Source organism: Schistocerca americana, chromosome 8 (assembly GCF_021461395.2).
Source record: "Schistocerca americana isolate TAMUIC-IGC-003095 chromosome 8, iqSchAmer2.1, whole genome shotgun sequence".
NCBI lineage: Eukaryota > Metazoa > Arthropoda > Insecta > Orthoptera > Acrididae > Schistocerca > Schistocerca americana.
Genome location: NC_060126.1, coordinates 64424844 through 64449965, shown reverse-complemented (window position 1 = coordinate 64449965; position 25122 = coordinate 64424844). Strand labels below are relative to the sequence as shown.

Below are 25122 nucleotides of genomic sequence, written 5' to 3'. Positions count from 1 at the left end.
GTAAGCCTTGCATCACATTATGATGAGTTGATGTTCAATGACCTTGGAGTGAATTAGGAGTGTGATTTGCTCCTGGTAATCTGAGGGCAGCAGAAATTGTCAGACTTTGAAATGCACCCCTCAACCATCTATAGAAGTATTTTGAAATCTTGTATTTCATCTACAAGAAATTTTTGAATTCCATTCAAGAAGATCACGCCCATGTCTTTAAGAGCTTTAAAAAGCCTAAATCTCTTTTTCATCGGTCGTGATTTGTTTACTAGCCTTCTGTATAATTTAGAAGTGTCCAAACAAATAATATCTTAGGCCTTACCACACCGAGAATCATGTTTGCATCTAGATTTGACTCAAAGAAAGCAGAAAGCTGAGTGATCTGCTGCAAAACCTTTTTTTACATAAATGAAGTAGTGCTGCATCCCATGCTATGTTTTACTCTATCCATAAATAATTGTAAATCACAGGACTTTACATTTTCCCACTACGCAGCTGTTCTGAAATGCCTGCAGTCAACTAGATATCGCTCAGGCAACTTGCATGTCCCTAGTTGGTTATCCAACTGGAAAAAGGGGGGCTACAGTGGTAATGTGGAATCCGAGCCACATTTCATTTCTAGCAAATCTCCAGATCACTGAATGGGGAATGTTAGGTTGAAAGGCTGAGTGAAAAATAAAAAAGACCCAATTCGGATTCAGTCCTACAACCTCTTTGTTCTAATTAAAAGCTTTACCACTAGACCATTGCATCAGATGCAAATTTGGTCATGCTTTCTGCTATTTCAACGCACTGTTGCTCTCTCGAGTTATGACTGTTGTTTGCTATGTGGCAGCAGCATTGTTTTCACAACATGACATTAATTAATCATAATTCAGACAATTTGTGTGAAATATTTATAAATTATATACAAAAAACTTCCTCATGAATCAGTGTATTTATTAGTGAAAACAGGATCAAAATACCCATAGCTGTTCCTGATATTAGCCTGCACATACAGATGGATGCAAGGAGGCGACTTGAAATTACAGATGTAAGAGATATATAGAAGGGAAACACTGTTACCAAAAATGTCAAAGTACTTGACTGATTTACTTCAAATTTTCATTCAAACAGACAGACAAAATATGTATTTGTTTAAACAGCAATGTACCAGTTTTCTGTTAATACTGACTGCAAGAAACAAAATTTTCTGATCTAAAAATGTACTGCTTGTTTCCTTTAATTGTATGTAGAACAAGGCGCTATAGCCAAGTGGCTGCAGGACCATCATCAAATGACTTTCACATCTTGTGATGGACACTGTCACAGACCTGAACATGCCACTACCATGGACACTTCTCTACACTGATGATACCATGTTGATGTGGAGTACAAATTCCATCTTCAGCCTCAAACACAGAAGGGGAACGACTGACGTGTGCATACGGCTTACAGCTCCACAAAAAGAAAACATCAGATCGACAAGAAGTTGGAACCATCAATGTTGATGGGCAACATCTACCAACAATATCAAATTTAAATTAGCCTGGTTCTACAGCTTTCATATGAAGTCAATGCATGGACACAGGCAGCCTGGATTAAATAGCAAATGGCAACAGGTGTGTCAGCTGCGATCATCGGATTAAGGACCATCAGAAGTCAAAGATTTACCCAACTGCCATCTGTTCCGTTGCTTTCTATGGCACCGAGTGTGGGCTAGCTGTAAAAGACGTAGAATGATGATTGGGGGTTATGGAGACTAAGATGCTTGGATAGACAAGTGGCACCACTTGACTAGATTATGTTTTGAACAACACTAGCAGGAGTTGCTACGACGTAGCACTGATCCGGGAGAAAATGTGCAAAAGCCGTCTGCGATGGTCACGGGAAAGAGACCCATGGGACAATGAAGACAGCATTGGCCCACACTGCATGAAGACATGAAGGCTGTAATTCTTCATATGGACATGGCGCACAACCGAATAAAATGGAGACAGTGAATCCTATTAGCAGACACTGCCACCAGGCAGGACAAACACTAATTGATAAGAAGGAGATATATTATTTCTTTCTCATTATATATATTTTAAACAAATGTTGTATATACAGCTGCTATAGCCAGAAGAGCTGCCTGCAGAGGAGTAACCTAGACTAATAGTAGGCGAATGAAATGCAAGAGACACACTGTGGACAAATGAAAGAGAGCGACAAGAACCAACAACCTAGATGACAACGAATTGTTAAGCTAAGCCATTGCCATGCCGCCACTGATGATGACAAGACCCAGAGCAGCGGAGACAAATCCAAGATGTGACCAAGGACAGTAATCAAGTGACAAGCAGGATAGTTATCAAAACAGTCCTAGTAAAGCAAAGAAAGATCCAACAATATCAAGTGCAAGCACTGAACTGACCAGCTGTGCACTGGATGGTTGCCTCTATACCAGCCACGTGAACACTATTGGCCACTGTATTCACGTGACATGAGGAGATGGCGCACCTACCATGTGAGTACAGAAAAGTGTGGCCACTGTGCCCCCTTACTGTCATTTAAGTTAAGTTCCTCTGCTGGGCATTCGACCTTCGTGGTAGCTAACACCAGAACAACGTGCTATACTGTTTTCTTCCTCACAGTCGGATTTCACAGAAAATAGGAAAGATGTATTTCTGGCTAATCGACTTACGATTGAAATACTAAAATAGCATATGACTTTGCAATAACAATGAACAAGACTCAAGGTGGTGGTGGTGGTGGTCGGGAGGGGGGGGGGGGGGGGGAGGGGGAGATGGACGAAGCGGTTTGAGGAAATAGAGACTGGAAAGGAGGAGACAGACACAGAGGGTGGTAGGAGGAGATAGAGAGAGAGAGAGAGAGAGAGAGAGAGAGAGAGATAGGGGGAGGAGGTGATGGATGGAAGAGGAGGACGAGGAGGAGGAGTGTTGTACTTGTCAACCTGTAAAAAGTCTGTTTGCCACCATGTCCACCCCATTCTGTTACGAGCTCTGTGACTAACAAGCAGCAGCCGCCTTGTCACAATTCATGGTTGTGTCTTGCTATAGGCTGTCACTTCCATGCAGTAGTAACAGGTGTCTGCTAATTACTTTGAACAGAATATAGCAATATGCTTGGCGCTCGTATCTTGCAATATGACAGCAGGTCACCTGCATCAGCCATGCACATGTTGTTTTATCATTGTATAACATCAGTTTAATAGTATCCTCTTTCATACTGATTTCAGAATACACCTCTCTTCCTTATTACTTCAAAATCTTTTTCTTATCAGTTTTGCAAATTATCACCTTTCTTCATATCCAAACAAATCAGCAACCTGTTCTGTCAGACATTGCAGATGTCTTACACAGTTGGTCAACATATAGGAAATCAACTTAAAATCTTTGTGTCCTGTTCGTATTTATCTCACCCACAAACTGGGGCAAGTTGTTCTCATTCACGTTGCCTGGGATTATGAAAGCTGAACTAGACAGCGAAGGTGTAGCAGCACAACATGTCCACTTGAGTTAAGCAACACACTGTATCTCCACACTCTAAGGTATAGGATTATTGATAAACAGCTGTCAGATTTCTCGCAGCTCTATAAGTAACAACACTGGCAACAACACATAGAACTGTAATGTAACAAGTTTTGGCTGATGTTGTCATCGAGCATCATTTTGAAATTATGTGGAGACCTACTGCTTCTAGCAGCTATTAGAGCTGTACTGGTAGACATGTGTTACTCATCAAGTAGATGTGATTTGCAGTATTCTGAAAATGCCTTGAAAGACTAAAATTCATGCTGTACCCAAGAAAGAAACTGTACAGGGTGATATAACTGTAAACCACTCAAAGGGACCAATTGGCTTTAGAAATGATTTAATATAATTGATCACAATGCACATAGTGAACAAAGTTACAAATGAAGCAATGAGTATGGATTACCCCTTATTCAAAGCTTTTTAGAAGTTTTTGTCGTATTTCCAACAAAATTTGTACAAGCAACTCTAGAGAAACAACGTATTCAACCTGTGTTAATACATCAAACATTGCGTCAATGGCACAACTTCCATTAGACTTCAAGATGTTGGGAAATTCAGAACAATACGAGAAATCTGGCAAGTGGATTTTGTATCAACAAAATTGTTCTTAGCAGCCTTATGCAAAATTTTCAGATCCTTAAACTGGAAGGAGGGAAACGTGTTAACAGAAGCCAACAACTGGATGGATAGCTAAGGAAATAAACAAATAGTAAAAATCGTATGAGTTATTTTTGTAACTTATATAGTGTCTTCAAATGACATTGGCAATCACTGTGAAGAATGGGGAAAATGAATCAGGGAACAGATTGGAGTGAAAGATGTCATGAAAGATTTAATGAAAATGAATTGCGGGTGTGTGGGACATCCAGTCAGGTAAATAGATGGGAAAAAGGGACCAGGGAAGTTCCTGGCTAGTTACAAGATGTAAGAAAAGATAAAAAGACAGCTGCCTAAGGGAAGGTGAAGCACACGACTGCATCATGAATCCTTACAGCTGAAGACTACAATGCATGAAGAGGTCCAGAGAGAATTTCTTTTTCCGTAGTTGATATCAAACCAATGATGTCTATGACAATTACTTGTGCATTCACAATATGGACAGCTCCAACGGTGATACGCATATATCATCTCCCACACAACTAAGCAATTATCTTCCTGATTTAGATATAAATATTGATACCTACTTCACTGTTGATATAGCATCACAGACCTTTTCAAAATCATTTGGCATAAATATCTTCCTGTCTCCTAAGTGAACAACACTGTCCACCGGTATATTTAGCAGTTTTTAAATAGACCTTGAACACACTTTATAATCAAAACGTATATCCTAATAATTATCACCTGTTTTATTTGCGTTCAATACTATAAAATAATTTGCTTATATTGCAGCTAGCTAACAAAAACCACATTATATAAACAATTTGCCTAATGATTTAAATGCCCCACTATCATAGTTAAAACTGCCTATGATGAACAGAAACACACATATTTACAGCAGAGCATTTTCTTTCTTGCAGTCAGTTTAAACAGAAAAACTGTATAGTTGTGTTCATCTGAATGTTTAATAGAGTGTCGTTTAAAATTTGAAGTAAATTACTCAAGAACTTTTCGAGACTTTTGATAATGACATTTCCCCCTCTACGTAATACATATTTATTTATATACTATCTAAATTTAAAAAATAGCCACATAAACACTGAAGTATTCACATGCAACATTGTGTCAAAATTTCAAAGCAATCAACCGACTACTTTTTGAATTTCGTGAGCATAAACATGTGCAGGCTGAATTTTTATACATAATAATGGTAGTAAAAATGCTATACAGTCCCTCTAAATTACGATCAGTGAAGCAATTATTATTGCAATGTTGTTAGTGCCTAGCTACAGGCTACCAACTAAAGTCATTAATCACATTTCTATGTAAATATACGAGGATTCTCACGAGAACAAAGCAAACATGAATAAAGTAATGCTCGGCATACAGAAACTTATATCATTACTTTGAGTGATTTTCTAGAAAGAGAGATGGGTGCTGAAAATTGCAACAGAAAAAGGAATGTATTGAATGAATGCAGACTCTGAGAATGTGTAAAACTTATCAACAGTAAGGGATAAGACTGCTGGGAGATGTAGTCTTAGCAGGATTGTCTCTTGAGTTACTGGATGTAGGTGGCCTAGTAGTCTAGCACTCAAGACATGGACTTGTAATCTGTATGAATGTGGTACATATCCTTGTCTGGCCATTCCAATTCAGATTTTTTGTGGTTTCCCTAAATTGCATAAGTTAAATGTTGGGACAGTTTCTTTGAAGAGGACATTGAAGACTTCCTTTATCCAATTGGAGCTTGAAATCCACCTCCAATGACTGTCATTACTAATACATTACACTTTAGTCTTCCCTCCTTTTCTCTTTTTGTCTAATCATAAAGATGCATGTTATGCTAAATTCATGCAGTATAAGAACCAGTGAATGCTGAGGAAACCTGGAAGTAAATCTCATTATGCTGTGTCTCCTATCACTCACCATGCAGGATGCAGCAATTGGACATCATCTAGATTGCAGCCCACTTGAGCACGTGAAAGTTTAAAAAGGACAGAATGGTCAATCTCTGAGGAGTCTGTCATACTGTGACATTACATTATACGTTGCTAAGAGAGTATTGCTTCTGTGGAAGTGCACTAAAGATGGCAGGATGCCATAAGAAAGGAGTACTGGACTGTGCAGTGTGATCACATCAAGGGATGACAGCTGTCTTGTCTACACAACCATAATGTAGCATACAGCTTAATCTACAGTGTTGGCTTGACACTGGAACATTATACTGCACGTTTGCTTATCTGTGTTAATGCTCTGGCACAACCTGCTGCGGAACGGGCAGTTAATATGCATGCTGTTGCCTCGATTTCCACTGTCAGAAACCACAAATGCTTTGAGATTGCAACAGGCATACAAACATAGTTAATGGCATGATCAGTTACCAAATGTTGTCTGTTTAGAAAAGTGCACCTTCAACTTGCCCCACAGAGATGGTTGTGTTCTGTTATGGTAATTGCAATGTAGCAACGAACATCAAGCAGTAAAGGAGAAAATTACCTTGTCTGATTGTTTAGGGCACCATCAGATACCACAAATTTTATCAATTTCATCAGATACCACAAATTTTATCAATTTCTACAAACTAGGTGCAATCTCAACTACAACCACTACCTCAGAAATGCTTCATCAAAGCTCGAGGTACAATCAGCCCTTCGGCCAGCTTCATCTGCCATATTTCATCACCACGACAATGCTCAGCCATATGGAGTGAGAAATGCAAGAACCTTCTTTGTAGAAAAACAGGTACCACTGCTTCCCTTGCCTTCATGTTCACCCGATGAATGTCATCAGGATACAGGTGATCAGAGCAACTGCTCCCGCCCTCTCCCCTCTCTCCCCCATCCCTCCTCCCTCTCTCTCTCTCTCTCTCTGTGTGTTGGAAACAATCCTCCAGCAATCACTATTGTGTTGATGTATAGTGTGTATTGTGTTCTCACATATAAGAAGCACAAAAGGATAATAAAATATCTCCAGGACACTATATAAGCCCCCTGCCATGAGATTTAGAGCCTCTGATCACAGCGTGTAGGGTTCCCCGGACATACTGAATACACAAAGTAATACATTGTGTAAAGTCCTGTAACCTTAATTACTTTTATACTATCATGTGCCTAATCTGAAGTGTAAAGCTCATTTCAGTCACATGATCCCAGTTCAACATTGCAATTTTCATAATAATGACAATGTGTATCTGATGTTCCATTTTACCTTAACAAAGGTCAGTCATTTATAAAAGTACACTCTTTTTCATTTATCTTTATTCATGTTTTACTAATTTTTGTAGTGTTTCTAAACATTTGTACTAGTGTTAAAATCTACTGCCCTATATACTAGAGACCAGAAAGTGACACCAGCCACAACGCCCAGTGATAAGAATAATGCTATGTTGCTTACATGGCATTCACATCACTCACAAAACATAAACTATGAAAAGATGAGCCACAATAAAAATACAAAAACTTTACAGAGTTAGAGAACTACCCAAACACTACAACACATATCACTTTATTTTATTTTTACCAGTGTGATCTGACATATTCGACTAAATCTCCTGGAAGTCCCACCTTTCACAGAGTTATCTTGATCCCAAAACTGTAAAACAAAAAGTTTTTACACTCTTTAACATATGAACTAAATTTAATTTAATTCAGTTTGTAATGTTGTTATCCACTGGATTGTTTTGCCCATCTGAATACTAAATATAACACAGGAGATGTTACTGCCTCAATATTTATTTCCGACACCACACACTAATAAACGAGAGGGCATATTACTAGATACTTTAACAAGTATGATGACAGAACAATACAAATACTATCCATCAAGTAACCAAAGGAATTTTATTTTATTTTATTTTTTACGCCAGCAGCTGCTAAAGGTAACTGGTGATTGTAAGGTTTGCCTAATTCTGCAATTAATGTCAACCATCAAAAGGTGGCAAACAAAATGTACCATTACAAGTATTACAATAAATAACTGTAGCAACCATAAGAGTATTCACAGAAATACATATGATGCAGTATAACTGAGTATACTTTAACTGGCAGGATTCTTCACAGCTGAAATGAAGATACTAGTCAAATGCTGTGAAACAATTTTGCTCTATATTTTCTGTATATTTTGTTTGTTAGTTTTCAATGAAAATTAAGATGTGTTCTTGTAGTATACGAAGTGTACTTATCTCACAGACCTCCCAGTTTCAAGTTGTCTGCAAACTAAGGTTAATTTTGGAATCACCATTTATTAACTTACACAATATTAACATTTTTTTGTAGAAAGCATAGAAAATGCCCCAAGGGATTGGAACTAATAAATTAAGTCATCAGAACCACTTATTGTTAACAATGGCGAAATCTGTGAGCTAAACACACATTATTCTCTCTTTAAAAAAAGTGGATGAAGAACTGTGTCCCTGTTAGGGATGTCCTCACTATTAAACTTATTTTTCTGTGAGTAAGAGACCAGTGTTGGTTTTTTCAGCCAAATGCCAAAAACAGATTGATTACAACATATCTATCTCAGCAGTTATTATGGCCCTGGCACTGGTGCTTCAGTAAATTTACAATAGTGCCCTGCTTGTTCCTACATTCTAATGTTTTTTGCTGACTGTGTAAAGCTAAGACAACTGTACTTATGGAACAACACGTCTTCAATTAATTTCCGAAGACATTTTTATGAGGCAGTATCTTTGACGTACCGTGTCAGTTCTTTACACCAAACAGGGACATTACTTACTCATGAACAAACAGTAAGTGTTTCTGACATCAACATAAGTAACAAGTCTGTTAAAATTATGTTCACTTAAAACTCACTAGAGAAAAAAATCTCTCGTATTCTTACCATAATTTGGAAGAAGGGATGGTTAAGGGCTTCTTTAATACTGATTCTTTCATTTGGGTCAACTACAAGCAGTTTCCGTATTAAATCCTTTGGGGGCTCTGGAAGATAAAACAAATAATTTCACCACGTTATCTGTAAATATGACATAGATATAAAAAGTGAATAACTAAAAGCCTTAGTAGAAGTGTAACTACAAAATATCTATTATAAATGTTGTGGGAAAGTTCTTGCAGAATGTAAAGGAGACCACTGGGCACCAAAAAGCAGAAGTGTTGAGTTGTCGATAGCCACACACAAAAGAAGGAAAACATGCTAGCTTTTGGAGTTTTGACAAGCTAGAGTATGTACACACCCACACCCATGCACACAGACACGCACACAGACACGCACACACACTCTAGCTCATGAAAGGATAACTCTGAAAGCTACCAAGTTTTCCTTCTTTTGTGTGTGTCTATTGACAAGTCAATTCTTCTGCTTTTTGCCAAATGGCCTCCTTAAATCCTAAAGTATAAAATATCTATATAACAATACTGTGTAACATTTTGAAACTTTTTAAATACAGGGTGTTTCAAAAATGACCGGTATATTTGAAACGGCAATAAAAACTAAACGAGCAGCGATAGAAATACACCGTTTGTTGCGATATGCTTGGGACAACAGTACATTTTCAGGCAGACAAACTTTAGAAGTTACAGTAGTTACAATTTTCAACAACAGATGGCGCTGCAAGTGATGTGAAAGATATAGAAGACAACGCAGTCCGTGGGTGCGCCATTCTGTACGTTGTCTTTCTGCTGTAAGCGTGTGCTGTTCACAACGTGCAAGTGTGCTGTAGACAACATGGTTTATTCCTTAGAAAAGAGGATTTTTCTGGTGTTGGAATTCCATCGCCTAGAACACAGTGTTGTTGTAACAAGACGAAGTTTTCAACGGAGGTTTAATGTAACCAAAGGATCGAAAAGCAATACAATAAAGGATCTGTCTGAAAAATTTCAATGGACTGGGAACGTGATGGATGAACGTGCTGGAAATGTAGGGCGACCGCGTACGGCAACCACAGAGGGCAACGCGCAGCTAGTGCAGCAGGTGATCCAACAGCGGCCTCGGGTTTCCGTTCGCCGTGTTGCAGCTGCGGTCCAAATGACGCTAACGTCCACGTATCGTCTCATGCGCCACAGTTTACACCTCTATCCATACGAAATTCAAACGCGGCAACCCCTCAGCGCCACTACCATTGCTGCACGAGAGACATTCGCTAACGATATAGTGCACAGGATTGATGACGGCAATATGCATGTGGGCAGCATTTGGTTTACTGACGAAGCTTATTTTTACCTGGACGGCTTCGTCAATAAACAGAACTGGCGCATATGGGGAACCGAAAAGCCCCACGTTGCAGTCCCATCGTCCCTGCATCCTCAAAAAGTACTGGTCTGGGCCGCCATTTCTTCCAAAGGAATCATTGGCCCATTTTTCAGATCCGAAACGATTACTGCATCACGCTATCTGGACATTCTTCGTGAATTTGTGGCGGTACAAATGGCCTTAGACGACACTGCGAACACCTCGTGGTTTATGCAAGATGGTGCCCGGCCACATCGCACGGCCGACGTCTTTAATTTCCTGAATGAATATTTCGATGATTGTGTGATTGCTTTGGGCTATCCGAAACATACAGGAGGCGGCGTGGATTGGCCTCCCTATTCGCCAGACATGAACCCCTGTGACTTCTTTCTGTGGGGACACTTGAAAGACCAGGTGTACTGCCAGAATCCAGAAACAATTGAACAGCTGAAGCAGTACATCTCATCTGCATGTGAAGCCATTCCGCCAGACACGTCGTCAAAGGTTTCGGGTAATTTCATTCAGAGACTACGCCATATTATTGCTACGCATGGTGGATATGTGGAAAATATCGTACTATAGAGTTTCCCAGACCGCAGCGCCATCTGTTGTTGAAAATTGTAACTACTGTAATTTCGAAAGTTTGTCTGCCTGAAAATGTACTGTTGTCCCAAGCATATTGCAACAAATGGTGTATTTCTATCGCTGCTCGTTTAGTTTTTATTGCCGTTTCAAATATACTGGTCATTTTTGAAACACCCTGTATGCATAATGTGACAAAGCCATAAGTGTGTGTGTGTGTGTGTGTGGTAAACAAAGCTTCCACTATTTGGTAAGTTGTCTTCTTTACTCTAGAGAACTTTTTACATTCAGCCACAACTATCCTTACCAAAATTGATGCAGTGAAGTTTACAGGAAGTTTATATTCATTAATAGTAACTGCACCAGCACAGATAATCAAATTTTTGTTTTAAACAGCTTTGTGTGTTTCTCTGAACCTGAACCACCTATTTAAATTCTTTCACAAGCAACCTGAAAGCCATGTCACATTTCCACGGCAGGGCCATCATCATTAACAGGTAAATATACCTTCTATTACTGTTTCTATGACATGGTTAATGTAGCATGCAAGCACTGTGATGTATGATTGAACGACTGCATTTATTTTATTTGCTGTTTACAAAATGATGATTTTTCAGCTGCATTGTAAAATGCAGCATTGCTCAGTTTGGCATCATGTTTACCATATACAGCATCAAACTTACAGATGGGTGAGTAGTATAATTAAATCTCTATTTCAGTTACAAGCCAAGTTAGGGATACATTGTCCACATTAATCTAAATCAGAAGATGTAACAGATAGGTCAAAGCAGCAAAAGGGGTGAGAAAATGTGGAGGTTTGTGCATGGAGGGAGGGAGGAATGATATCTGAAGGAAGCCATTTTTATGAACCACCAAGAGTTGCTGAGAAAACCTTTATTCACTTTACTCAAATTTAACATATATCAGGTTCACTGTCAATGATACCTTTGCTGGGTCCTTGTATTTTTTGCTCTGTGTGATGATCTTTTCCTTTGTCCATTTGGTTTTTCTTCTCTTTCGTGATGTACTTTCACTTTTTGTTATCTTCTTTCACTATCTCCACCTGGCAATCTCCCTTTCTTGTTTGGCCATTGTTTTTCTCATTTGATGGTTTTCTATTGTTTCCTTTTCAGCAAACTTTCAGTGTATTCAATGACTACCTCCTGCTGTAAACTTATTTTACTATCAATTATTTTCTGCATGTCTCCCAGAGGCCAACTGGTCAATTTGTCTACATCCTATACTGAGACTTTTCAACTTATTCTAGTCCGTTTTCTCTTCACTAGTCTTCCTTCTCACATTTCTTCAGCAAAATCATCTTGTTTTCTAAACCTAAATTACAATACTTACACTTCTTCCACAAGTTTGCCCTGTCTCTAACCAAACAACAGTCCTTGTACTTTTCTAACTGTTTTATTCACCCCTTGATACCATTCCTAAAAGTTTCAGTATCCAGTTATGACTCACTGTTCCACTAATCCCTTCCTAACGCCAAACTGACCAATCCTCAGCCTTGTCCTTAAAACAGCCTCTCCTCTTGAGGTCGGGAATGATCTGCTCCATCTTTCCAATCTACCCCTTTTTTCCTCCATGAGGATGCAACCAACAGATTCGATATATGCTTTTAGCTGTGTATATTAGGGTACGGGAATTTGCCTTCTGATGGTAAATTTAGGCCAGTCAATCTGCTTCCTTGTAGTTTTGCAGTTTACTAAAGTAAATATTTTTGCATACTGACCTGTTGTAAGGGTGGTTGTATTGTGCACTAAATAAGAAATTCCAAGAAAAGATATGAAGAAAGGAATCTGTCAGTTGGATAAGTAACATTTAAACTTATCACAAAGATTCCAGGAAAATATGTTTTTAAGGATCTCCAGAGAAACACACAGTCATTCTGCTGAAGGATTTCAGAACATTGCTTGAAAAGGGACAGGAAGTTTTAGTACAACTTCGTTCTACAGTGAGTTGAATAACTTTTAAAGCACAACAGAGGGAAACTTGTGGAGTTAATAATGTTTTCAAACTGAATTCAGAATTTATAGATTTCTTCCTACCTTAATTTCAACCAACCATGTTGAGTTCCAAATTGACAACAGTGCTATTGTAAGAGAGAGTATGAAGGATCAGAAAAATATCAACTTAGATTTGTGTCATCATTAATCAAAGTCAGCCATCTCCCAAAAGAGAGCAGGAAAATCAGTGCACATTCATGAAATGGAATCCATCAGTTTGAAAAAGAGGAAGCAACTGTGAAAAGCTCTGGCTGAAACTGCAAAACAAATGTGAGGGTATGAGAGGGTGGGGGGAATACTGCCAACACAACTGCCACCATCCAGTTGACTGAGATTGGACAGAACATCAAGGCTGAGAGAGCGGTGGGGAGAACTGAACTACTTTATTACTGAAAATACAACCTTGCCCAGTCTACCATCTAATGCCAATGTGACAGTTCAGAGAGAGACACTAGAGCAGATCACAGTGATTATGAAAACTGTGAAATCCTGACAAATTATTTTAAGCCACTCCTCAACACCTACCAGCACACTGGACAACAAAGTACTTTAAGAAAATGCAGGTGTCCATTCCGAGTCATCTTCAGCCAAAAAGGATAAACTTACTCCTCAACAACAATGCACAGGATAAAGAATTAACAGTACAAGAGAGTACGCTGGAGACAAATTGCTGATAGCCTTGTGGGCCTTATTAAAAATATATGAGAAAACAAGGCTTATGGGCCTCATTTAAAAGATGTGAAAAACCAAGATCTTCCAAATGGTTGAGTATGTGCTCTTCATTCCTCCCACTCTGTAAGAAAGATAAGAAACTACTGAGCCATTTCCACGAAATTCTATCAAATTCTCTCCAGAGTAGAGTAGCAGCTAGGTCCACAACTGGGGCTGAGTAAGGCAGAATAGTGGGTGAGACTCTGAGCTCACATTTGAGGATGCCAATCCAAGTCCCCATTTCGCCATTCAGAATCAAATCATCTGTGGTTTGCCTAAAATGCTTGAGGCCAATACTGGGATGATTCCTTTTAAAATACAACTGATTTCCTCTGCATTCCACCTCTAATGACATGGTCAGTAGAATGTCAACCCAAAATTCCCTTTTTTCTTTTCACATCTGGGAGAGTACTAAGAAGAAAGGACATTCATGTGTAGGACATATGTTAAATAGGAAACACACCTGATGCTCAAGATCTATGTCTCAACTGATCGACTCCAATGCTTAGTAGAGTTCAAAAGTCAAGTTATTTTCCTGATTCAACCACTACGCAAATCAGCCAGCTTCGGGTAAAAGTTGAAAGGGTGAAGTTACAAATCTCAGTTGGAACAAAAAATCCAGTTTAACAGCCAACATGTGAGCTACAAGTAGACTAAGGAAAATTGAAGAGAATTAGAAAATTGAAACATCTAGCTCTGGACTCATGACCATGGCACCTTATACTCATTCCTTCACAGCATCAACAACTCTTCCATCTGCTTCACCTGGTCCTCCTAAACTCAGGACAGCACCTTCCTGGAGGCTGACCATCTCCTCTCTGATGGCTCCATCCACACCTCTGTCCACATTCAACTCACCACCCACCCACAGTACTTGCATTTTGAAAGCTACCATCCCTTTCACACCAAAAAATCCCTCCCATACAGCCTGGCCACGATGTATTTGCAATGATAAGAACTCCCTTGCCCAGTATGCCAAAGGTCTCAGAGGCCTTCACAGATAGACACTATTGCCCAGACCTAGACCGACAACAAATCTCCCATGCCGTCCCCCCCCCCCCCCCAATCCTCAATCACCCTCCAAACATCAGCTACAAAGGACTGCCCCCTTCATCACCTAGTACCAGCCCAGACTAGAAAAATTAACCACATCCTTTGTCAGGGCTTTGATTACCTATTGTTATGTCCTGAAATGAGGGACATCCTACCCAGCTACCCAAGATCCTTCCCACTCCTTCTAAAGTGGTGTTCCATTGCCCGCATGATGTCCACAATATCCATCCCTATGCCACTCCCAATACCACCCCTTGCCACACGAATCATATTCCTGTGGAAAACCCAGTTGCACGACCTGCCCAAACCACCAACACAGCACTTCCTATTTCAGTCCTGCCACGAGCTTAACCTACCCCATCGGAGATTGGGCCACCTGTGAAAGCAGCCATGTCACATATCAGCACTGTGAAATTATTGCACAGCTTTTTATATTGGTATGACTACCAACCAGCTGTCTACTAGGATGAAATAGCTGCCAAACTGTGGCCAAGAGCAAAGTGGACCATCTTGTGGCAAGACATGCAGCTGAACATAACATGCTTGATTTCAATGGTTGCTTTACAACTTGGGCCTCTAGAGCCACCCCTCCACTTCCAGAGCTTTTCTTAACTGTGCAGATCCGAATTCCTTACAATATAGTCTCAGCTCCCCTAATCATCCAACAACTCAGGGTAACGTACTTTCCCCCCAGTCTCCACCCAACAGTTTCCATCCTCTCCATCCCCTCTGTCCTATCACCTCCGCGCCCAATTCAAGTCTTCTCACACTCACTGTACGCTGCTCTCTTACCACCCCCCCCCCCCCACCTCCTACACCACTGCCACCTAATTTTACACCTGGCAGCCTTGGCCTGCCACCTTATGGTGCCTCCAAGCTCCACCTGGCAACACTCACTCCTTTCCCCACATCCATATCCTGCTATCCCTCTCCCTTCCCTCCTGTCCCACTCGATTGCTGCTTCCATTTGATGCAGTGGCATTCTGGCTGGAGCAGCCAGAGATAGTGGTCTCGTGTGTGTGTGTGTGTGTGTGTGTGTGTGTGTGTGTGTGTGAGAGAGAGAGAGAGAGAGAGAGAGATATACACTTCCGTGTGTGAATGTGTATGTGTTTCCTGTCTGAAAGATTTTGGATGAAATTATTTGCACTGGCTGTCAAATGCTTCTTATTAAGTCACAACCAGTTCCACGTCAAGTGAAGATGCGTCCTCCAGTGATAAAGATTCTTTTTAACAGGTCATTGCAGAAAGGTAACTCCCTCAGACACACTCCCTATCATTTACATCAAACAAATAGCGTGCTAAAATGAAGGGGATAGTAGAACCTCGCCACAAGCAGGTCGATGGTTGAGGGCCACTGATCTCTGTGTGTCAGTCTTTTCTTTGAACCAGTCTGCTACTCAATGTGTCATCTTTACTGTGAGCAGCACTCTACCATTTTCATAATACGGTAGATAATGCAACCTGAAGTTTCCATTGTTTGAAACGTTCAGAATATTCAGAACCAAACATTGCAGAAGGGGTAACCTTTTATCACACATGAAGAAACTGGAAAGGCTTTCCAGCTAACCAAGGGGTTCTTCAACAGAAAGTCAAATCCATGAATGCCACACTACTACACTACTGTATGAACAAAGGTGCTATACAATGAATAAAAAACATAAACACAAATCTTAGGACTCAAGTAGGAACACTTGGGAAAATAACAATGACAACATAATTTCAAAGCCACAGACCACTCGCTCCCCCCCCCCCCCTTCCCCCTTTCCCACACACATGAAATTAACTAAAATGATTTCAACAAAAAGAAATTGACAGAATTTGTTCTTAGTTTTGGGATTAAAAGATCAAATTGAGTCATATAAAGAGGTCAGATTTCCAGGAGGTGGTGACAAATGAAAATGTAAAAGGATTTCTCAAAATTAGCACTCTGGTGGAAACATTAGAGTAGGAATATATTTGAAGTGAGCATTTGAATGAGAGGAATAGGATTCATCTCTGTGAGATACACTGCTACCCAGGTCATGTGATTTTGAGACTGAAGATATTCGACCACAAAGTACTCTGCAGATTTTGCAAGATGGTCAAATACTAACAATAAAATATACTGATCAGGTTGGTATGCACCAGAAAAGAAAAGTACTGTAGCGTAGATTTATAAACTATAGCTTCATAACAAGATTTGGAGAGAATTATGGGGACAATATCATGGAGAAATTTACAAAGGTGACATTCTAGATGGAAAACTTTTTCTTAAACATATTCCAACAGCAATACGAATCTTGCTTTGCACTACACCAAATAAGGGAAAAACGGAACAGAAGCAAGAATAAGAGGTGAATAACTCCTGGGATTAAATTATCATGTACGAAGAAGATAGAGTCTCCCATAAGTCCAACCCCTCGTCCAAGTCGTGGGAGATGGGCAACGGCACAAAGTAGGGGACTGCCTATAGGGGCGATGTACAGCGGGGACTTCGTGTGCCCCAGGACCGCTACGGTAGCTGGGAAGGCCCTATGTTGTTGTTGTTGTTGTGGTCTTCAGTCCTGAGACTGGTTGGATGCAGCTCTCCATGCTACTCTATCCTGTGCAAGCTTCTTCATCACCCAGTACCTACTGCAACCTACATCCTTCTGAATCTGCTTAGTGTATTCATCTCTTGGTCTCCCTCTACGATTTTTACCCTCCACACTGCCCTCCAATGCTAAATTTGTGATCCCTTGATGCCTCAAAACATGTCCTACCAACCGATCCCTTCTTCTAGTCAAGTTGTGCCACAAACTTCTCTTCTACCCAATCCTATTCAATACCTCCTCATTAGTTACGTGATCTACCCACCTTATCTTCAGCATTCTTCTGTGGCACCACATTTCGAAAGCTTCTATTCTCTTCTTGTCCAAACTGGTTATCGTCCATGTTTCACTTCCATACATGGCTACACTCCATACAAATACTTTCAGAAACGACTTCCTGACACTTAAATCTATACTCGATGTTAACAAATTTCTCTTCTTCCGGCCCTATGGGAACCCTGAAACGTGACGGCTAATGGGGCTCTGGTGAAGCTGCGATAGGCCTAGCAAGCCAGTAGTGGATAAATCAACTGCTTTCAAACAGGGAACATGCCTCGGATCACGGAACGGATTTAAAGGAAACTGACCAAGCAATGGAAAAGGATTACGAGATGGTTTACGACTGGGCACCTTAAACGTAAGGACTCTAACTGGGAAGTTAGAAGAAATTGTAGAAATGATGGAAAGGAGGAAATTGGACATCTTGGGACTTGCTGAGACTAGGTGGAGAGGAGTTGGTGAAAAACCACTAAGTAAAGGATGTAAACTGTACTGGATAGGGAATGAGAGGGGAAGAAATGGAGTGGCAATAGTGGTCAGAGAGGGTCTGCAGGAGGAGGTGGAAGGTATCAATGATCGAATGATAAAAGCCAGAGTATGAGTGAAAGGAAAAAGCATTGAAATCATCTAAGCATATGCCCCACAGGTGGGGTGTACAAAAAAGGAGAAGGAGGAATTTGAAGATGACATGCAAAAGCAGCTAAATGGAGGTAATCAGATTATAATAGGGGATCTCAATGCACATGTTGGCACAGACAGGAAAGGATTCAAGGAGATAATGGGACCAGAGGGCTGGGGGAACCAAAATAGAGAAGGAAAATTGTTGCTGGAATTCTGCAAGAGGAATGGGCTGGCGATCGCAAATTCCTGGTACAAGAAGAGAAGCAGCCACAAAATAACTTGGTCCCAAACTTCAGTAGTAGACTATGTACTAGTGGATAGGCAGATGATGAGCAGCCTCACAGATGTTAAGGTCATTCCATCTGAGGCCTTAGACAGTGACCATCGGCTGTTGGTAGCCACCCTGAGAGAGAAAAAAGATAGGAGGGCAACAGACATACAGGAGAAAAGGTTGAAGACATGGATGCTGAAAGAGGATGAACGGAGGACCCAGTACCAGACACTGATCAGGAAGAAGCTGCCAAAGGAAGATCAGAGGACAGTGGAAGAAGAATGGGGAGATTTTAAGAGGGCTCTAGTTGAGGCAGCTGAGACTGTGCGGAAGAACTAGCACAAAGAGGAGAAGTAAGGAAACCCCATGGTGGAACAACATATGTAAAGAGGCAGTACTTCGAAAGAACAAAGCCTTCAGAGAATGGTTCCAGACCCGAACAGAGGAAGCTAGGGTAAAATATAAAGGAAGCAAGAAAGCGGCAGAGACCATAGTAAGGGCGGAGAAGAAGAAGTGGATGGAAAAATGGACAAGAATGTTAGAAGAGGACAGTGAAGGGAACAAAAAAGTACTTTACACCATGGTAAGAAATAAGAGGAACGACAGAAGTGAGTGCCTGAGGATCATGGATAATAATGGAAGAGTTGTGGAGGAAATGCATGAGCTCAAAAAGATTTGGAAGGAGTACTTTGAAGATCTGTTGAATGCCGTCAAGCGGGTAACTAACAGCGATGGAGAGCCTAAGGCAGCAGATGATTATAATAGTGGGGAAATTGATGATCTAACTTGGAATGAAGTGGAAGAAGCCATAAAGAGGATGAAAGGGGGCAAGGCACCTGGTTGGGACGAAGTAACAGTGGATATGATACGAGCAGCAGGAGAAGTAGGAACCCAGTGGCTATACAGAGTGCTGAGGGTGGTGTGGAAGGAGAACAGAATTCCTGAGGATTGGAAGAAAGGAATTATAGTCCCAATCTTCAAGAAAGGGGATAAAAGGAGATGTGAGAACTACAGAGGAATCACCCTGCTATGCCACTGTGGAAAAATCTATGAAAAGATCCTGGAGAAGAGAATAAGAAGCAGTAATGAAAGTAGACTGCAAGAGGAGCAGTATGGTTTCAGACCGGGAAGATCAACAACGGACCTCATATTTGCGGTAAGGCAACTGCAGGAAAGGCACTATGAGTATGGGAAGGACTTAATCATGGCCTTTTTAGATATTGAGAAGGCGTATGACAGTATCTATAGGGACAAGCTCTGGGATGTGCTGAATGCAAAAGGGATAGATGAAGAGATAACACGAAAAGTCAGAAAAATGTATGAGGGAAGTGAGAGTTGTGTGAAAGTGGGGAGGGAACGTACTGCATGGTTCAAGCTGGAAAATGGGATGAAATCCTACAGCAAGTATCAGATGCAATTGGAGATCATAAAATGAAAGCAGTGCTTTTTGCCGATGACCTGATGTTATGGGGAAATTGCGAGAAGGAGGTGCAAGAGCAGTTAGATGTATGGGAGGCAACGGCAGCACAATATGGAATGCATTTCTCTGCAAAGAAAAGTGAAATAATTGTCAGAACAAGGAAGAAGAATAGGCCAAATGTGGATATAACTTGTGGAGGGGAAAAACTACAAGTGGTAGAGAACTTCAAGTACCTGGGAAGCATGATTGAAAGTAAGGAGGGAAACGCAATGGAAATAAATGAAAGGTGCAGAAAAGCAGGGCAGTTCTTCAAATGCATTAGGGGGCTTATTTGGAGCAAGGAGGTGCCACAGAAACCCAAGGGAATTATATACCGAACCTACTTTGTCCCCATATTGGCATACGGAAGTGAGACATGGGTAATGCACAAAAGCGACAAAAGTAGAATACAAGCTAGTGAAATGAAGTTCCAGAGGAGCAGGTTGAGTGTAACAAGACGAGACAGATTGCGAAATGTGTATGTGAGGGAAAGACTAAAGGAGGAACCAGTACAGGACAGGATAGAAAAATCAAGACTGCAGTGGTATGGACACATGAAGAGAATGGATGAGGGAAGAATTCCAAAGAGGATGTTTGATCTGCAATTGGAGGGGAAGAGGCCCAGGGGAAGACCAAGAGATAGATGGGTGAAGGGAGTGAAGGAATGTGTGACGAGAAGAGGAGAGAACTGGACGAAGGTGGATGAGGGGAAATGGTGGAAAGACAGAACACGATGGAGAGGCTTGGGTTCCCGACAGACCCAGCCAGTGGCTGGAAACTGTCCAAGATGATGATGATGATGAAGAAGATAGAGCTCTACCTAACTCAGAGGACAAGCTGTAGCCAGCACCTGGAACTCCATTACCACCAGGAATGTAAAATTAAAAAGGCAAAACATGGTAACACTTCCGAATTATTCATTACTTCTGCACACTTGAAGAGAAGGTAGGACCCACTAACAAACAACCAAACACAGATGCACAAGATTTCTTTGTGATGACTTTGCATGTACCACTAACTTACAATATTTTCAGAAATACAACCCCTACGGAGTACACAAAATTCATCAGGTCACTAAAATGTAGTGATTCAGCTGGTTATGCTATGATGAAGTTTCTAGCAGAATATTAAAATCCTGTGCTGACTTGACAGGATTATGCTCAAACTATCTTTATAACCAATCAATGACTCAGAGCATACTTCATCAGACATTTAAATGTACTGTTGTAACAACCATTTATTAACTACAGATCTGCAAACAACCTTTCATTACTGACCTATTCCACTTCCGCCTGTTTTCAAAAGTGATTCAGAAAGCAGTCTATGATGGAATTCTGGCTCATTTAACTGAGCACTTAACTGTCTCCCAGTTTGGGGTTTATAAATCATTCCATAGACAAAGCTAGAGAAGACCCACAAATGAAGTCCTGGCACGGCTAAACACGAAAAATTATACTGTTGGTATATTTTGTGACCTTACCAAAAATTTGCTTGTGTGGACCATAAAATTCTACTCAGGAAACAAAAGTGTCATACCGTTAATGGCATCCCCTTGTACAGACAGTGTTTTAACTTCGTAACAGAAAGCACAGTGTCTAATTTACAGGTTGTGTTCAAGACATGCAGCCATGGGGAAACACAACATGTGGAATGAGACAAGGATTGGCACTAGTCCCACTGTTGTTCTTAACTTACATAAATGATTTTCTAATTACTTTAAAGGGTGGTTCCAAAAAGAGTGTACTAATCAGAAATCTACTCAGTCTTACCAGACACAGCTTAGATCGTAGCTGAACAGCCCTGCAAGAGGTTTACAGCAACTCAAATCTCACAAAGACTCGCGCTATGCAGTTTTAAACAAGGAAGAAATACCTGATAGCACCAGATGTAGACATTAAAGATCATACACTAAATGAAACACACAGCATGTAATTTCCTCCAAGTTAAAATGGAATTGACAAATAAACTAATTAAAAATATCAATTCAGCACATGCTGACCTAATGACAAGAGTATAGGCATATTTTGTGTAGTTCACTCCTTGCTATCTTATGGAATTATCTTCTGAGTCAGTACACCAACAGTAAATAAAGAGTTTATTTGGCAGAAGCAAACAGTAAGAATACTGCGTAAAGTAGATAACTGTACTTTGTACAATATCTCACAGAGGCCTTAAGGATCTCTCAAGTCTTTCACTCACTTCCCAATTGTCAGCATTTTATGCTGACAATAAAAATCAATTTCAACTGAATTGTGATTTCCACAAACAAAATATAAGAGACAAAAATAATTTTCATACAGACATCACCAGTTTTTTAGGGTTCAAAGATGTGATAAGTATTCTTATGTAAAGGTATCCAAACAAGTTTCCAGCTAAAATAAAGCAAGAAGTCAGGAAACCCATCCAGTTCAAAATTACAAGCATGCTAGTGAGCTGCTCTGCTAAGAAATTAACTGAATATCTAGATTCATGAATTAAAACATTTTATTAAATGCAAGGCAAGCTGCAGTGTTTGTTCCAATAATAAGATGACCTGGTACACAACATTAACCTTAGACTTTTTGCAGATGATGCAGTTATCTGTAATGAAGTAAGAGGGCTGACTGAAAAGTAATGCCTTCACCTTCTTAACTCTTCAGCAGTTAGCAGCATTAGTACGCGGCAGGTACTCGCTTGTTCCATAGCCTCATCTCTACAGCTCCAGTTGGCAGGCATTGAACGGTTGTGTTGTTACTGTGTAAAGTATGGAATGCTGCGCAGACGGTTGGTCAATGCAATCTGAGCAACATGCAGACATTAAATTCTTGACAGCAGAAGGTGTTGCCCCAAAGGAGATTCATCAGAGAATGAAAGCAGTTTATGGTGATTGTGTTGATGTGAGTACTGTGCGTCGTTGGGTAAGTTTAAAGATGTTGAGGCGGGAACATCTGACCTTCATGACAAACAAAGATTTGGACATCCTTTGACAGCAACCACTGAGACTTCAGAGACTGAATCTCACCACCATACAGCATCCTCCATACAGTGCAGATTTAGCACCATCTGACTTCCATCTGTTCCCGATAATGAAAGATGATCTTTGGGGACATCATTATGCTTCTGATGAAGACGTTGAGAGAACTGTGAAACTGTAGTTACGGAAATAGAGAGTCGACTTTTTCCGTGACAGCTTCAGAAAACTTGTTCATTGTTGGCAGAAATGTACCCAATTGGCTGGTGATTATGTGGAAAAATGAATATTGGTAATTAAAGATCACATTCTAAGGATTATTTCTGTGTTTATTAAAATATTCCCATCCAAACCCAATTAATGAGGATGGAGGCATTACTTTTCATTCAACCCTCGTACTATCTGAAAAACCTACGCAAGTATTATGCCACATCTTGATAATATTTCAAAGTGGTGCAACTCACTTTAAATGTCCAGAAATGTAAAATTATGCACTTCACAAAAGAAGTAAATAGTGGGTGTTCAAAAAGTCTCTCTGCAGTGCCATACAATTGTTAGCCGCGCGTGCCGTATGCCACAGTGAATATACCAAAATGAAACTCGGTGAAATACAAGTTATTAATTTATTGAATATTCATTTTTACTGAGATAAACGAAACAGTGGAATGTTGGGAGAGTCCACTTGAGGGGAAGTAACCCAGGCAGGCAAACAATCATACGTCACGCGCTGCTATCAATCATACGGCACTGCGGAGAGACTTACTGAACACTCCGTATCAGTGAGTTGCACTTGGAATGAGACAACTCATACAAATACTTGGCTGTAAAAATTTGTAGTAGGTTTGTTGGAGATACTAGATGTAGTCAAAGAGGTACTGAATTGGCTGATGCTCGAATATAGATATAAACTATCCTGCAAAAACCAAAGTACAAGGTTTCAAGAATTAGCATTTACTGGGGATTTAGTTATGCCATTTTCAGATCTCTGCTGCCGACGTGTGCTTTGTAGTGCTTCTTTATAATGTCAGCCGTGATTGAAAATGCCGCCGCATGTGAAGTCAGATCTGCGATTCATTTTCTAAATCCAAAGAAAGTTAAACCACAGGAAATTCATCGGCAAGTCTGCAAGGTTTACAGACAAAATGCTATGAGTGATTCAATGGTTAGGAGATGGGTCAGAACGAAGTGGACGCCCATCTGTGGTTACTTTTGAAGAAGGTGATGGTTTTCTTTCTCGGATAGTCATGGGGGATGAAACTTTGGTATCGTACGACACCTCTGAAACAAAACGGCAATCAATGGAATGGAGGCACACTTCATCCACAATGAAGGTTAAGCTTAAGCAAATCTTCACATCTCGAAAAGTCATGTGCACCGTTTTTTGGGACATAAAAGGCATTTTGCTGAATGCACATGGTTAATGTGAGAACATTAAGAAATTGCGCCGCACAATACAGAACAAGTGCCGAGGATTACTGTCAAAAGGTGTTGTTTTTTTCCACAATAATGCCCAATCTCACACGGCGAATGTGACCGAACAACTTTTCACTGGGATGCGTTTGATCATCCTCCGTACAGCCCGGACCTCGCTCCTTGCGACTTTCATCTCTTCTAACACGTAAAATCTGTCTTTGGTGGTCAAGACTTCAATGATAATGACAAGCTGAAAGAATATGTTACCCCATGTTTGAATACACAGGCTGCAACCTTCTACGAAGAAGGCATACAAAAACTTGTGCCACGCTATGACAAGTGCCTATAAAATTTTGGAAGCTATGTAGAAAAGTAGTTTAACAGTTTTAGATTTTTGTACAATAAATATTTTTTCTGTATCTGTACACGTTTGTTTTATATAACCAAACGGAGCTTAATTTCTGGACGTACGTTGTATTAAGGACCTCGAGGAGAAGATTAAATTAATTACAGTGCACACAGAGACATTTAAGCTATCATTCTTCCTGCATGTCACACACAACTTGAATGGTAAGAAGCCCCAGTAAGTGGTAAAGGGAAGTAGGGGAAGAACCTTTTGCAGAGTACAGATGTAAAGCTGTGTGAGAAATAGTACCGGGGTTTTATAAATGGACAAGAAAAAAATTCTTGAATTTCCCGGTTAGAAATACACCTTTTCCTGTGTGAAAGTACGCTTTTTTCCAGATGAAGTGACAGTGTACTTTCCTTTGGGGCTATAAAACTTATCAATGACTTGAAAGGTAATGATTTTATGAACTGTTGTAGAACTTCCTAGCACTTTAAGAAACGAAATCCAGCAAAAACTTACGTATCTTGGAAACAAGTTTATCGTGTGGCAACACG

General features: G+C 40.3%; 1 protein-coding gene across 4 annotated transcripts in view; it reads right to left on the bottom strand.

The window, feature by feature from the left end:
• LOC124625795 (phosphorylase b kinase gamma catalytic chain, skeletal muscle/heart isoform) overlaps window positions 1-25122 on the bottom strand; it is a 137489-nt gene that overhangs the window by 28797 nt on the left and 83570 nt on the right. For 3 of the 4 annotated variants that reach the window (XM_047149243.1, XM_047149244.1, XM_047149245.1), the window contains 2 exons: window positions 8952-9049; window positions 7632-7703 (listed from right to left, as the gene is read on the bottom strand). In XM_047149243.1, the coding sequence (XP_047005199.1) occupies window positions 7632-7703; window positions 8952-9049 (170 nt within the window). The remainder of the gene's footprint in view (window positions 1-7631; window positions 7704-8951; window positions 9050-25122) is intronic. The other variant, XM_047149246.1, reaches the window with a different exon arrangement.